This window comes from Octopus bimaculoides, chromosome 1 (assembly GCF_046866305.1).
Source record: "Octopus bimaculoides isolate indiv1 chromosome 1, ASM4686630v1, whole genome shotgun sequence".
NCBI classification, from domain to species: domain Eukaryota; kingdom Metazoa; phylum Mollusca; class Cephalopoda; order Octopoda; family Octopodidae; genus Octopus; species Octopus bimaculoides.
The window spans coordinates 156,530,172-156,544,501 of NC_142928.1; the positions used below are offsets into that span (position 1 = coordinate 156,530,172).

At 33.7% G+C, this 14,330-nt stretch overlaps 1 protein-coding gene across 3 annotated transcripts in view; it reads right to left on the minus strand.

Moving 5' to 3' along the window:
* Window positions 1-14,330, minus strand: part of LOC106868434 (uncharacterized) — a 377,561-nt gene that overhangs the window by 147,154 nt on the left and 216,077 nt on the right. For all 3 annotated transcript variants that reach the window (XR_016243814.1, XM_014913697.3, XM_014913696.3), the window contains one exon: window positions 839-940. Coding sequence is in view for 2 of the 3 variants with exons in the window: in XM_014913697.3 (XP_014769183.1) it covers window positions 839-940 (102 nt within the window). In the remaining variant the exon portion in view is untranslated. The remainder of the gene's footprint in view (window positions 1-838; window positions 941-14,330) is intronic.

Sequence of the window (14,330 nt, forward strand, 5' to 3'; positions counted from 1 at the left end):
ACACACACACACACACACACACACACACACACACACACACAAAGTAGGAATTATCTATGAAGTTCTTAACAATTTAACCACTGCCCCTGTTATATAATTTACATGCTGAATCTTATTTAATTTCTTTCTACAAATAGAATGCAGTTTTTTTTCCTGTATACATAAGGTCTTTGATAGGTTATCAACAATGAATATTTCATTGTTTTCACTTTCTTTTACATCGTGTTCAATGTAACACATTTAATACCCAGTTAACCTTATAATTTCCATACTTCCAAACAAATTCTTCAGAGAACTCTACCAATAATTACTACTATGTGATCTATCAACAAAAATTTTCACTTCTGATCTCAACGGATTTAATGAACAGAACTTAAATGCATAGCTACTTTACATTACAACTTTTCAACAAATTTATTATTAATGCTGACATCACTTTTACACATAAAATTTATGTCATTGCAAGTTGCATAAGCCATTACTTACTTTAAGATAATGCATTGCTTAGCACACTATATCACAAAAAGTGTATGAAGAATCAGAAAATTAAATTATGACAACAGTAAAACAGTTTCAGCGTAAGGTTCTAAGTTACTGAAAAGTTAGCATTAATAGTGTTAACATTAATAGTAACAGGCAAAACAAATGTAACAGCTTTTTATAAGTACCAAAGAACTGAAACTAAATCCTACATAACTTACAATACCTTTCAAATATCTTTACAAAGTATAATTTTACATAAAATGGTCATTCTATTTTGAAAGTAAAATAGTTTGTGAAATTCATTTATAATCATCATTAAAAGTTAGCAGCAATTTCAATGTGAATAACAACTTACAAGAAGCACTTTAACGCAGGAGACAGCTGTGGGGTCTCTACTGCTAGCAGCCCAATGGAGGGGAGTTTTACCTTCACTGTCTGGAATGCTGATATTGGATCCCTGAAAATTGATATATAGAAAATTACTATGAATTGCAAAACAAATTTAGAAAGTTATTCTAGTTGAATAATACAATAATTCAATTAATTAATTATTAGCAACAGAAGCAGCATTAATACCAAAAAGTAATCTTTATATCCAACTTAAAATGGATGCCATGTTAGAACACTAAATATTGTCTTTATTATCCTTGAGAGATCCTCTCATATAGGGGCTTGGAGCATAAAAGCACACACATAAATCATAGCAGATGAAATTCGTCTGTCACGGGTGCTGGAATTCTCATATCATGTGATTTCAGTCTACACCCTGAAACCCAGGAAAATACAGCTTTATAATGGTGTTCTTTAAGGAAGCTTTAAAGTACATTGGTATATAAGTATTTTGTAACAAGAATTTTCTAATAAGCTTTTCAAGGTTGTTGAGTTTTCATTGAAATGACAATTTTAGGGTTCCTTGATAAAAAAAAAAAATGTGATTGTAATTGCAACAAGTTTTCAGATGTCCGGGATTAAAAAGCACCTTCCAAAAAGTAACATATTTTCTTTTTTATTCTAGAAAATTTGAGACCAATTTTTTTATGAGCAAAGAAGAGTATTTAGCTGAGTCTATATTGATATATCTATACTGGGATGTAATACTTTTAATAAAAAAGAAAACTAAACCCCTTTCTTGCAGGATTTCAAATTACAAATATAAGGCATCAAAACAAGATGGTATTACACATTTATCCATTTGTGCTTGGAATTCTGTGATGCAACTGATTCACCCATTTACAATACTACCTTCAGGACACCTGCCAGCAACCTGATCACCTACCAATCAGATGAATATAAGTGATAAATATTATCAGGATAAGAACTAGATAAACTCAGAGACACAAGATAATCTGGAAAAGGAAGGTATGGAAATTGAAAGATTCTTCGGCTTGGTGCAGGTTCAAACAATTACAATACAAGAAAAGGAGCAACCAGGAGCAAAATTAGATATACAGAAGAGAAGTTAGATGTATACCAGTATACCAGTATAAATCACGACATCAATGGGGGAAAGTGTATATGGAATAATTGTGGCTCACATGTCATCACTAAAACCACAGAAAGAATTATAGAATATATGATTAGGAAGAAAATTAATTTTGATGAGATGCACATAAATTAGTTTAGATAACTTCAAGTTTGTGCCAGGACAGGACACCATTAATGTCCTCTTCCTTGTGGCACAACTCTACCTAGTATTTGTTAACTTGGAGAAGACCTTACCATGCTCTTTAGTCTGGTGGTCAGTAAGAAAAATTAGGTGTAGAGGAATGACTGCTGAGAACCATGCAAGAGATATTGGCACAAGGTGAGACTCAGCAAAAAATTCAGTGAGGAATTTAGTGTACAGATAGATATCTATTATGGCTCAGTTCTCAGCCACCACAGTTTACTATAATTCTCAGTAACAAAGGAAGTCCTGAATGCCAGTAACCAAGTTCTCATATCTGAATCTGAGGAAGACTTAAAGAATTTCCAAACATAGAAACAAAATCTAGAGCTGAGATGCTCCAAAGTAAACCAAAGCAAAGGTAAGACCATTAATTAGCTTTACTTACAGTAATGAGCAGACTTTACTGTCATCTGAAACATTTGAGAAGTGGTCACACTAGGTATGAAGAAAGGGAGAAAGTAGGAATTACATGAACTGTACCAAATGTATACCATGGGTACATGAGATGTGCACCTGACCATAGGTAAACTGACAAAGTAGACTTTGTATGTAGCAGATGCACAATAGTAATCAGTAGTAAGAGTGTCTGTAAAATAAATTGCTTCCAAAGCAAAGAAGGTACCTTAATAGATGTTAAAAATTTCTGTTACTTTGGTGACCTAATCAGTAATGGAGACGTATGTTCTAAAAGCAACAGTAACCAGAATAATGGAATGGAAAAAAATCAAGATTTTATCTCTGTTGGAAATAAAGGGTTTCTTTTTTTGAGTGAATGACAGCTACACACATAGTGTGATGTTGCATGACAGCAAAACATGGGCATTGAATGTGAAGGATGTATAAAGGCTGCAAAGAAATTAAACATATATGCTCTACTTTATGTGTAATGTCAGTGTACGTGAATGATGGAAAACAAATAAGTTGAGAAAAAAATTGGGTATTTGAAGAATCAGCTGAAGTGTGCAGGAGAGAAAACTGTTTAAGTATGGACATGTAATACATATGAAGGATGAGAGTTAGGTAAATAAGCATCAGGTGATTCCATTGGAAAGCTGCTGCAGAAGAAGAAGACTGAGGAAGACACCAGAAATGGAGAAGGCTGATCTCAAGAGATGTGCAAAAGAGATGATAAAGAAATGTAACAAATATTGAGATATTTCAGTGGCAAAAATGTGTCTAATCCATGCAAGAGGTAGAAAATGGACAAGATGATGATAATGATGAAAAATGTAGCGGACATTTAAGGTGATGATGAAATTATAGATACTGAAGAGGTAAAGATATAAACTATGATATAATGTGGTCTATCCTCTAAAGCAAGATGTCTATACATGTCTCTCCATCATACTTAAACCTCTCAGCACCAGGTATGAAGCTACCTCTCCCTCCCTAATCATCCCATCACTCTCCCTCATGGAATTGTTTTTTTTTTCTGACTTACAATTTACTTAGCAACCTCACTACTGCTGGTGGTGTGAACAAAAGCACTCAGTACATACTGTAAGGTGGTTGGCATTAGGAAGGCCATCCAGTTGTAGTCGACATGCCAAAGCTGACACTGGAACTCAGTGCAGTTCTACAGCTCACTGGATGCTGTCAAACCGTCCAATCCATTCCAGTATGGAAAACAGATATTAAATTATCATAATTATATATATATATATATATATATATATATATATATATATATATACTCTTACTCTTTTACTTGTTTTAGTCATTTGACTGTGGCCATGCTGGAGCACCACCTTTAATCAAACAAATTGACCCCAGGACTTATTCTTTGTAAGCCTAGTACTTATTCTATCAGTCTCTTTTGCCAAACCGCTAAGTTACGGGGACATGAACTCACCAACATTGGTTGTCAAGAAGCGATGGTTGGGGGACAAACACAGACACAGACACACACACACACACACACACACAGATATATATGACAGGCTTCTTTCAGTTTTTGTCCACCAAATTCACTCACAAGGCTTTGGTCAGCTTGAGGTTATAGTAGAAGACACTTACCCAAGGTGCCATACAGTGAGACTGAACTCAGAACCATGTGGTTGGTAAGCAAGCTACTTACCACACAGCCACTATTGTGCCGATATATATATATATATATATATATATATATATATATATACTAGCTGACATACCTGCTAATTCCTGGGAAAGCAAGGCTTATCTCTTGGTTCCATTCTCATAATTGCTTTGCAAATCCAATAACAACAATACAAAGTATGTCGCCCTAAAAACGGTTTTTGTGTATTTACAGAGAACACTGAACTGTCTTACACAGGATCTTGTTTTTAGGAATTCCCAATAAGTTATGAATACCCAAATTGTGAAGTCAGTTATGTAATAACATGAAATTAGTTACCCGATAGTATGAATTCAAATAATGTAGCCCCAAGATCATGTGCTGGTATGAAAACAATTGCAGCGTGGAAAAATGACTTATAAACACCTTCCACGCTGCAATTGTTTATAATAAAAATAATTTTACATTAATCTGAGGGCTCTTCTATACTTTACACACACACACATACACGTACATATGTTTTTTTATGTATGTAAAATGAATATAATACTATGCATTAAAAAAATTTGCAAAATGCAAACTTCTTCCACAAGTGAACACTTACAGGCTTGAAAAACTTCACATAAATTCCTTAACCCTCCAAAATTTAAACCAGTCATATCCAGCCCAAATATTCTACCTGTTTTGTGTTCAAACTGACTAGATCTAGCCTTTCACACTTATCATACAATGTCATTCTAAAAATAAAGAATCACATCATTGAAATCTCAAAACCCCGAGATAATATACGATGAATTCAAAACAATATGGACAAATAAGCATTATGTCTGGCAGAGAAATCTGAAATGCTAAAGGTTGAGGCTGCACTGTTCTTCACTGTTGTTCTAGCTGAACACCTGAATATTTGTCTATCAATAATTAACTGTACTATATTTTATATATTTTTATAGAAACTTCTTATTGCTCAAAATGCTATATAGTCACTATGGGGATTTTAATGCATTCATTAGAACAAATGAAACTCATGGATATTCCATGGGGTTTGCTAGTGAAAACTATGAACTGCAACTGTCTGTAATTGTGATGGTAGAGATGACTGTGAATGACAGGTAAGATAGTAAAAAAAGGGGAGGGAAAGATAGGAGAGGAAGTTGTGAAAGTATTAATTGAGGGAGTGACAGTGAAAGATAACAGAAAAAGAAACAAAAGAGAAACACTGATGAATTGATAGACATACAATCATACACATACACATGTGTGCACACACGTATACTTATGTATACATATATACAAACAATGAGAGCTGTAATAATGTATCATAGTGATGATGTTGATAGGGTTTTAGTCAATAGATGTAGTGGTGGTAATGGTGGTGGTATTAATAGTAAGGAGTTGAGAGCAAATAGTGGACGGAAAATAAAAAATAAAAAATTGTACAATTTAACACATGCATCATAGTGTGAGTAATTGTTGCAGTGCAATGTTGTTGCCACCACCTCATCAACTAAGACTACCAACAGCAAACAACAGCTAACACAAATAACATATAAACATCATCCTCACCACTATCACCACCTTTCTACCATTTATCTCTTTCTTTTTTTCTCTCTGTTATGTGGATGCTAGTCTCTTCTCTTTCTCTTACTCCCTCCTCCTCCTCCTCCTCTCTTTCTATTTGAATGTCATCCCTTACCATGACACAAAAAGTAGGTAGATAGGAACACACTATTTTAGTAATATATAAATACCAGTGGAACAGTTGTTGCTGCTTATCCACAAGTCTGCCTTTATTAAGCAGACCTATGATCATCTAGCTTAAAAACCGCCCTATCGGGTGGCTTTTAAGGGTTCTTCATTGGACCTTGGGCAGTGACACTTCATGCATTGAATACACATTAAATTTTATCAAACTTAACCAATATTTTTGAAGCAATGAACAATATTCATCAAAATGATGAGATAATTTGTCGACTTGGAACTTATTGCAAAGCTGCATGATAAGCAACATTTTTTGTCTTCCCATTTGGGGGTCAGTACGATTTTTTCGATCTAACCACTTTCTTTCTCTCTCTCTCTCTCTCTCTCTCTCTCTCTCTCTCTTTCTCTCTCTCTCTCTCTCTTTCTATTAATAGATAGAATAGAAGATATAGATGTTTAATTTTGGGGAAACTTTATTTCAATTAAAGTGTATTTTATATATGTGTGTGTGTGTGTGTGTGTGTGTGTGTGTGTGTGTGTCTATTATATATGCATGTATAGTGTTAGAGGTGGTGTACAGATATTGAATATTGAGAAAAGAATTTTGGAAAAAATAATTTTTTTATTAAGTCATTATTATTAGTGCTTTCATTCCTCTTCAGACTCGTTAAATAAAATTGTGAATGTGCAAACAGTTTGTTCATTTATATAAATCAGGTGTTTTTTTTTGTTTTGTTTAGAAAAGGAGAACATTGTTTTTGTTTTCTGTTCTTTGGGATGAGGTTCCAAGACAATAGATAGATAGATAGATAAATAGGTAAAGAGAGGGATTTCTTTTCAATTTGGAATGTTTTTTACCATTTATTTACTTGTTTAGTTTTTTTACCATTGTATAGCTACTGGCATGAGACATGAGTTCAAGGATGGTGACCTCTTTTAGGATGGGGAAAATAATGAAAAAAGGATGGGGTGCAGCCATCACTAAAAGCATTTTGTTTTCCTCAAGGAAGATAAGAAGTTCTATGAAAAATTAAATATATATATGTATATATATATATACAGATATACATGTGTGTGTGTGTGTGTGTGTGTGTGTGTGTGTGTGTGTGTGCGTGTCTGTGTGCCTGTGAGTTCATGTGTTTGGAAATATGTCTATGTCTACACTGTGTAATTTCAATGTTTTGCATTGAAAAATAAAGTCAGGTTTCTTTTAATTTAATGTTTTTGCATGAACAAACATTAGTACAATATTTACAAATTAGAAAAATATGTAAAGTTAGGATATCCCAATGTAATATATATATATATATATATATATATATATATATATATTTCATTTTCATTTTATCCAGTTTCAGCTCATGAGCTGTGGCCATGCTGGGGCACCGTATATATATGTATATATTAAAGAAAGCAAAGAATAAAACAAAAATGATAGTGTTCAGTATGCTGGTTTAATATGTTGGCCAGAGGAATTTCTGTCAAAGGAGATATAGTTAAACAAAGTTGTACATCATTTCCCTCTTTCTCTCTCTCTTATTATTACTCCCACTACCACCATCAACACTACTACTTTTAATAAAACATCAACTCTCCCTAAATTTCTTTGTCTCTCTCTCTCTCTCTCTCTCTCCCTCTCGCTCTGTCGTTGTCACAGCCCTCACCATCTCTACTATTACTCTCACCCCAGCACAAGGAATAGTAGAAGTGTCATTGAATAGTGAGAGAGGAGGTCAAAGTGTGACACACTGACAGTTTTTGCATTTATTATATTAGAAAACATTCCAGCTGTGATCAACTTTTTATTGAGACATAGTATATCTTGTACTACATTATACTTTTATTTTCAGATGGTATGGTATGATTTGAGAGAAACTTTTGCAGTTATTTCTAGTGGGCTGAGCAACTACATAGGGGATAACTCATTGGCTTAAACTAGATGAACCAGTCTGAAATATTGACCAACAGACAGATAGCTGGCAGACAAATACATATATGTAGTTGATGAAATATACTTTGAGCGATTACTATTTTGATTCTATAGAAATTGGTATCAATGAAGTCAAATTTAATTAATTTTGCTGTAGAGAAGATTACCGAGAATGATATCCTTCAGTGGACATTAACTTTATGAATATAAAACTATCAGCAATTTAATATCAACAATTGTAATATTTAGAGACCAAATAGCATTCAGAAATTAAATTTCTTCTTGTCACTACATGAGGTGTATATCTTTATACTGTATTGTTATACATTTAATTGAAATAGATCAGTTAATTTCCTTTTCCAAATGACATCTTATATGAGAAATATTTAACTGCTCCACAAAAGCAACAAAACATATATATACACTAAAGTATAGATATAGCCTGGACTAATGATCACACTAAATCATATATTTTATTGCAAGTTTTGTAAAAATCAAGAATCCAAGGAAAGTGGTGATAGTATGTAATAACAGCAATTAATTCATTGAAAAATTCCCAGAAGAATTTGAGAAGTTTAACTGCTGCTAGAAATGAATAATCAAATGTTTTGAACTTTTGCCATTTGCCTTCTTCAGTGAACCAAAAGGTAAGGAACTCTAAAAAATCAAATTCTTCACTCTTCACAGAAACTGAATTTATCAAATTCTTTTCAGAACACTCCTGTTCATTATAACTAATACAGTATGTTAGTTGTGTGATATTAAAACCAAATGTCAATTGTGGATTATAAAACTTTATTTCTTCCAGAATCAAAAACATAGATATAAGTTAAAAACTATAATAAGGATGCTGACAGCTATTCATTTAGACAAATACCAATTATATACAATGGTCAGTGGCAGCTCCTTTTCAAGATAAATCTGTTATATATTGTGATGCAACCAATGGCAGCTATTCATTAAAAAAGATAATATTTATATACTGTGAAATGGACAATGATAGCTATCCATCTAGACATATACCAATTATGTATTGTGAAATATATAATGATTGGTGATTATTAACACAACTAACAATGATATATTGGGCGTCATCAGTTATATATCTTGGTCAAAGACAGATATTCGTCTACAGGATACAAACAATATCTCCCTTTCTTCATGAGCTATAATTACAGGCATCAATGATCATAACCTTCCATGCTCTTCTATTCCTGTATACAGTATGTTAGTGAGTCAGTGTTTCTGAAATCAGCTGGTAAGGCTGCTGAGTACCTTCTTTTTTTATTTTCCATTGCTTTTTCTTCCTTTCAATTTCTGAGTAGTCACCAAATACTCAAGGCACTACTCATGTTGTGTCTGTTGAACAGAACCTGTTGTCTCCTCATGTTTCTGGTCTAAGGACCTTGATCTTCATCACTTTATCTGCATAGGATACCTTCAACACTCTTCTAAGAAACCACATCTTTGCACCAGTTATATACAGCGGTCAATGGTGGCTACTCATCAATACAAATACTAGTCATATAATGTGAAGTGAACATTGACAACTATTCGTTAAGACACATATCAGTATACATATTGCAGGCTAGACAATCATCATCATCATAATCAATTAATGTGCTTTCCATGCCTGTATGGATTGGATAGTTCAATAGGATCCAATATCTTACTCCAATGTCTCTGTTTTGGCATAGTTTCTATTGTTGTTCACCCTTCCTAACGTTGACCACTTTAAAGAGTACTTTTTTCATGGTGCAGCTAGTGAAGTTGCCTTACAAAACAAAGAGATTCTGCAATTAAGAAAGAGAATAGGCGAGAGGTAGGTGGCTCTGCAAAGTGTTGAGAGGTTAAAGTATTATAGGAGAAAAGGTTTATTATTGTGGAAGAGATTCAAGGCTACCATGCATTATATAAGGATGGGTGTGGTGAAGTGATACCGGAAGGGAGATAAAGGTAGTGGTGATGAGATACCAGAGTGTATTCTCAAGGTAACATGTCCAAAATGATTAACAGATGAGGGTGTGGAGACAAGGATCAGGAAAGGTGAGTAAAAGCTGTAAGAGCATGTGGGTGTGGTAAGGAAGATTGAATGAATGATGCAGAGAAATCGAGGTGGAGATGGTCGGATGTATATAGGGGGTGAATGTAGTGAATGGTGAATGAGAGTAGGCAGTCAATGGTAAAAATAAGGGATGGATGTAAATAGAAAGTGGCTTGGGGAAAGAAGGAGTGATGACTGGTAGTGCAGAAAAGGTGATGATAAATGTAATAATATGTTCTGTTTTCATTAATTAGAATTTTAAAATAATATAGTAAACAGAAGAGTGATGGAGAGATGAGTGAGGAGATGATGGGTAGCAGCAAATGTAGACTTGACTGGGAAGGATTTTGGATGAGGAGTTCTGTTGTGTACATGCACGTTATACTTACAGAACATCAGTTTCACCATGCTTGCACTGAAGGACAGGGTTTTCTCAAGCACTGCTTATCAACAATCATCTTGATCTTTTGTCATTTCCTAAGATCAGTTTTTGTCACTTCATGCCATTCTTCTTGGGTTTCCATTGTCCACAGTTTCCATCCATTGTAAGTGATCAACATTTCTTTGTATAGCTTTCCTCAACCATGTACATCACATGCCCATATTAACAGTCTTCTTCCTTGTATCAGGTCATCCCATAAATTCTGTCCGAATTTTGAATAAAGAAAACAAGTGATCAAATGTTATATTTAATTGAAATTTAATCATCAATGTACTTTCCTTGATTATCTATGACTTCCTTCCTTTTTAATCCCATCAATGTAAACATTTTTTGGTTTCAAAGCAAAGAACTCTGAAATGTCAGTTTTGACCTCCTCTTGGCTTGCGAAAGTTATGTCCCCCAAATGATTCTGTAAACTATGAAATAAATGGTTAGTCTGAAGGAGTAAGGTCGGGAGAATAAGGTAGATGAGGAATTTTTTCCCAACCAAACTCTTCGATCTTCTGTGATGTGATCTTTGCAGTGTGGGCTCGCGCATTGTCCTGATGAAACATCACTCCTTTTCGATTCACTAAAGTAAGTCCTTTTTTCTTCAAAGCTTGGTTCAAATGCTCTAATTGCTGATAGTAGACTTGAGCATTGATTGTTGCATTAGGTGGTAACAATTCAAAGTGAATTACTCCTTTGCAATCCCACCAGATAGAGAGAAGAACCTTTTTCTCATGAAGTTCCCTTCTCAGTTGTGGTTGAGCTTTTACCCTTTTACTAAGCCACTGTTTATGGCGTTTAACATTTCAATAGAAGATCCATTTTTCGTCACCAGTCACAAGTCTATCCAAAAAGGGTGAAATGAGTTTGCGAGGATGGAGAGAAGAGCAGATGTCAACTCAAGATTTGCAGCTGCTTTTGGACAATTCATGAGGCACCCATTTTCCAAGTTTAGGAACCTTTCGAAGTTGATGAACAGTTGTATGGTTTGAACTAAGCTTTATTGCCAATTCTTCAACTGATAATGCAGGATTTTCTTCAGCTAATGCCTCAAGGAGCTAATCATCAAACTCAACTGGACGTCCTGTACAATCTCCATCTTCAAGGCTGAAATCTCCACTTCTGAATTTTGCAAACCATCTTCTGCAAGTTCTTTCATTCAAGCACTCTTTCCCATAAACTGAGTGTATGTTTCAAGTCGCTTCGGCTGCAGAGTTTCCTTTTTTGTACTCATAAAGCATTATGTGCCTTAAATGCTCTTTGGATACTTCCATGTTAGAAAGGGTTTTAATCAAATTTTAATTCTATTATTCTGTAAAATAATATTTAATTAGTTTAAATGTACACAAATGTATAAAAATAATTTTTAATTCCATTAGACATTCTAAAATACTATTAAATTTCATTCAATTTTAAAAAAGGTAAAATCCGACAGAACTTATGGGATGACCTGATGCATAGTTCTATTTTTGTCCATTTTTTTCTTTCAACACATTTCTACTCTGTTGTTTATGCACATCTGGCAGAACATGCTTGCTTCATTTTTTTTCTAATTTCTGAAGATTCTCTGCAGTCAGTGCCCACACCTCACTACCAACTTGCATTCTAGTTCATACAGAAGTATCATGCAGTCTGCGTCTCACTCTGAGAAAGAAACTTTTTATTCCAACTTAAGTAATAGCTCCTTGAATTTTTTTCCATCTTGTTCTTACTCCTGTTATTACACTTTCAGAACATTCTCCGCCACAGCTAATCAGGTTACCTCGGTAATAGAAATTATCTAACACCTCTAGGTATTATCAAGGTAAATAATAGTATATGTCAACTGACAGATAAACAGACATGATTATCTGGTTAAGAAGTTTGCTTCCTGATTAAATGGTTTCAGAGTTAATCTCAGTACACTGCAACTTAAACATGTGATCTGTATCATAGATTCAATTGCCTAAAGTGTTGGAAGTGAAATTTCTGTAGATGGAAACTGTGTAGAAACCCATCACAGGCACTATTCCCATTCTGCAGTAGCAAACTTAATTTGTCATTAGATTCATCATCACCACATCGTGGTTAGATACCTTCAGTGGAGTATACTTTATAGCAACCTCTTGGACCAGGCTTCTGATCTGAGAGTAACAACTCCCTTTGTGTACCAGCTATGGAGGCTGTGAAGGAAATGTCATGGGCACTATTCTTCTAAAGCAAGTAAAAAGTAGGAATAGAAATAAACTTCTAAAATGAACAGGTTTTAAATATAACCAGAATAGCAATAAAATGGCCTCAGCTAGGGTGTAGATCACTAAAGTAATTGCTCATAGGCAATGTGCTCAAATCTGTTGGAAGCATTTCCTTATGTTCCTGGGTAGGACTCTTTACACCATATTATCTTAGTTCTATATACTATCTGAAATAGATACCAAAACACCAGGAAATATTACTTTGATCGTCATAAACAAGGAAAATTGATCCAATCTTCTGGCACTGTAAGCCTTTTCTTGACTCTTTTGTCTTTTATTTTGGAGATGTTTTTCTACCAGTAACTACTGCTGTGGTTGTAGCTAACGGCTGTCACAATTTTCTTAACTGACAATTCTACTGAAAATGTGCTACAAGCAATGGTAAAAGTTAGATGGTACTTTAAAACTATGATTTCTATGAAATCATAACAACAGTTATAGTCACTTCACAACTGACAGCTTACTCCTTATACCCTTGAGTTGTTTTCATACACTACACCTTTTGACTAATAAAAACAGAAAATGGCTTTGTGCCTGCTAAAAGAAAAAAAAAATCAATATTATTTTCAAACCATTGTGGGTTTCCTCTGAGAAGAGAATCATTCTTTAAATCTTTATTTTTAGGAGACCAAATGCATCCTTTCTCATGCCGATATAGATGCATTCATTCATTCATTACCTCAATACAGATTATTTATTTCCTAACAATTTACCAATGAAGCTTTGTTAGTTTATTAGATAACTAAGCTATTTTTCTCAGATTTAAAAGTTATTTCTCTAGCAAAAGTAGAACTATTGTTAAACATCACAAGTATATAAAAGAATGACACCTCTTAATTCTATTTTGCAAATGATCAATGCATGTAATAAATACAACAGGAAAAAAATTATATATAAAGGAATAACTCTATCCACTGTAATCTCCAGTTATTGAATTTTCCGTTTTATACCAGTTTTTGTATTCATAGCAAGTCAAGGAGCAAAAGGGAAAATGATGAACAAAGCTTCTCATAGAGTGTCTGAATATCTAATGACCTGGAAATATTGCAATTCTTGGTGTTACATGGTTGACAGTTTATAAGGATAGTATTAATGTGCTCATTGAAGAGTTTTGTTCTTTGTAAACTTCTCATTCAGAGCAGAAATAATTCAATCAGATTTCATTTTCAAAGTTGAAGAATCAAAACAGTCAATCAGAATATATTTCATGAATTGTTTTTCACTTTTAGCTCACATAAAACAACAATTCCAAATAGTTTTCAAACTATTTGAATACTTATATTAAAAATAAAATAAAAAAAAAAAAACAAGGATAAAATATGCAGATAAATCTGTATCTATAAAAATATGAAAGGTTTCCTCCACCCTGTGTGAATGTATGTGAAAATGAATTTATTTTTCTTACAAAAAAAAAAAATCACATCATAAGGGGATAGCTAGATTTAGGAAATCATGCTACCTAGCCTATTTATTTGTTTATTAGATAACTAAGCTATTTTTCTCAGATTCAAAAGTTATTTCTTTAGCAAAAGTAGAACTGAAAACACTCTCTGATGCCAGATACTACTTAAAATGTTACATATTCCCTCTTCTTCATGGCTAACATATATAACACTAAAATATTACACTTTTGAATTGCTTACATTCAGACCATCACTGGTTCCCATGGGTCCTACTATTTACTTTAACATGAAGTTAATAAATTGTGAAATTGTAACTGAGATGTTATTCATATTAAATCGATAATTAACACTGGATTGTGGGGGACCCAAGAGAGAATAGCATGTAAGAACAAGATGCAAGTACA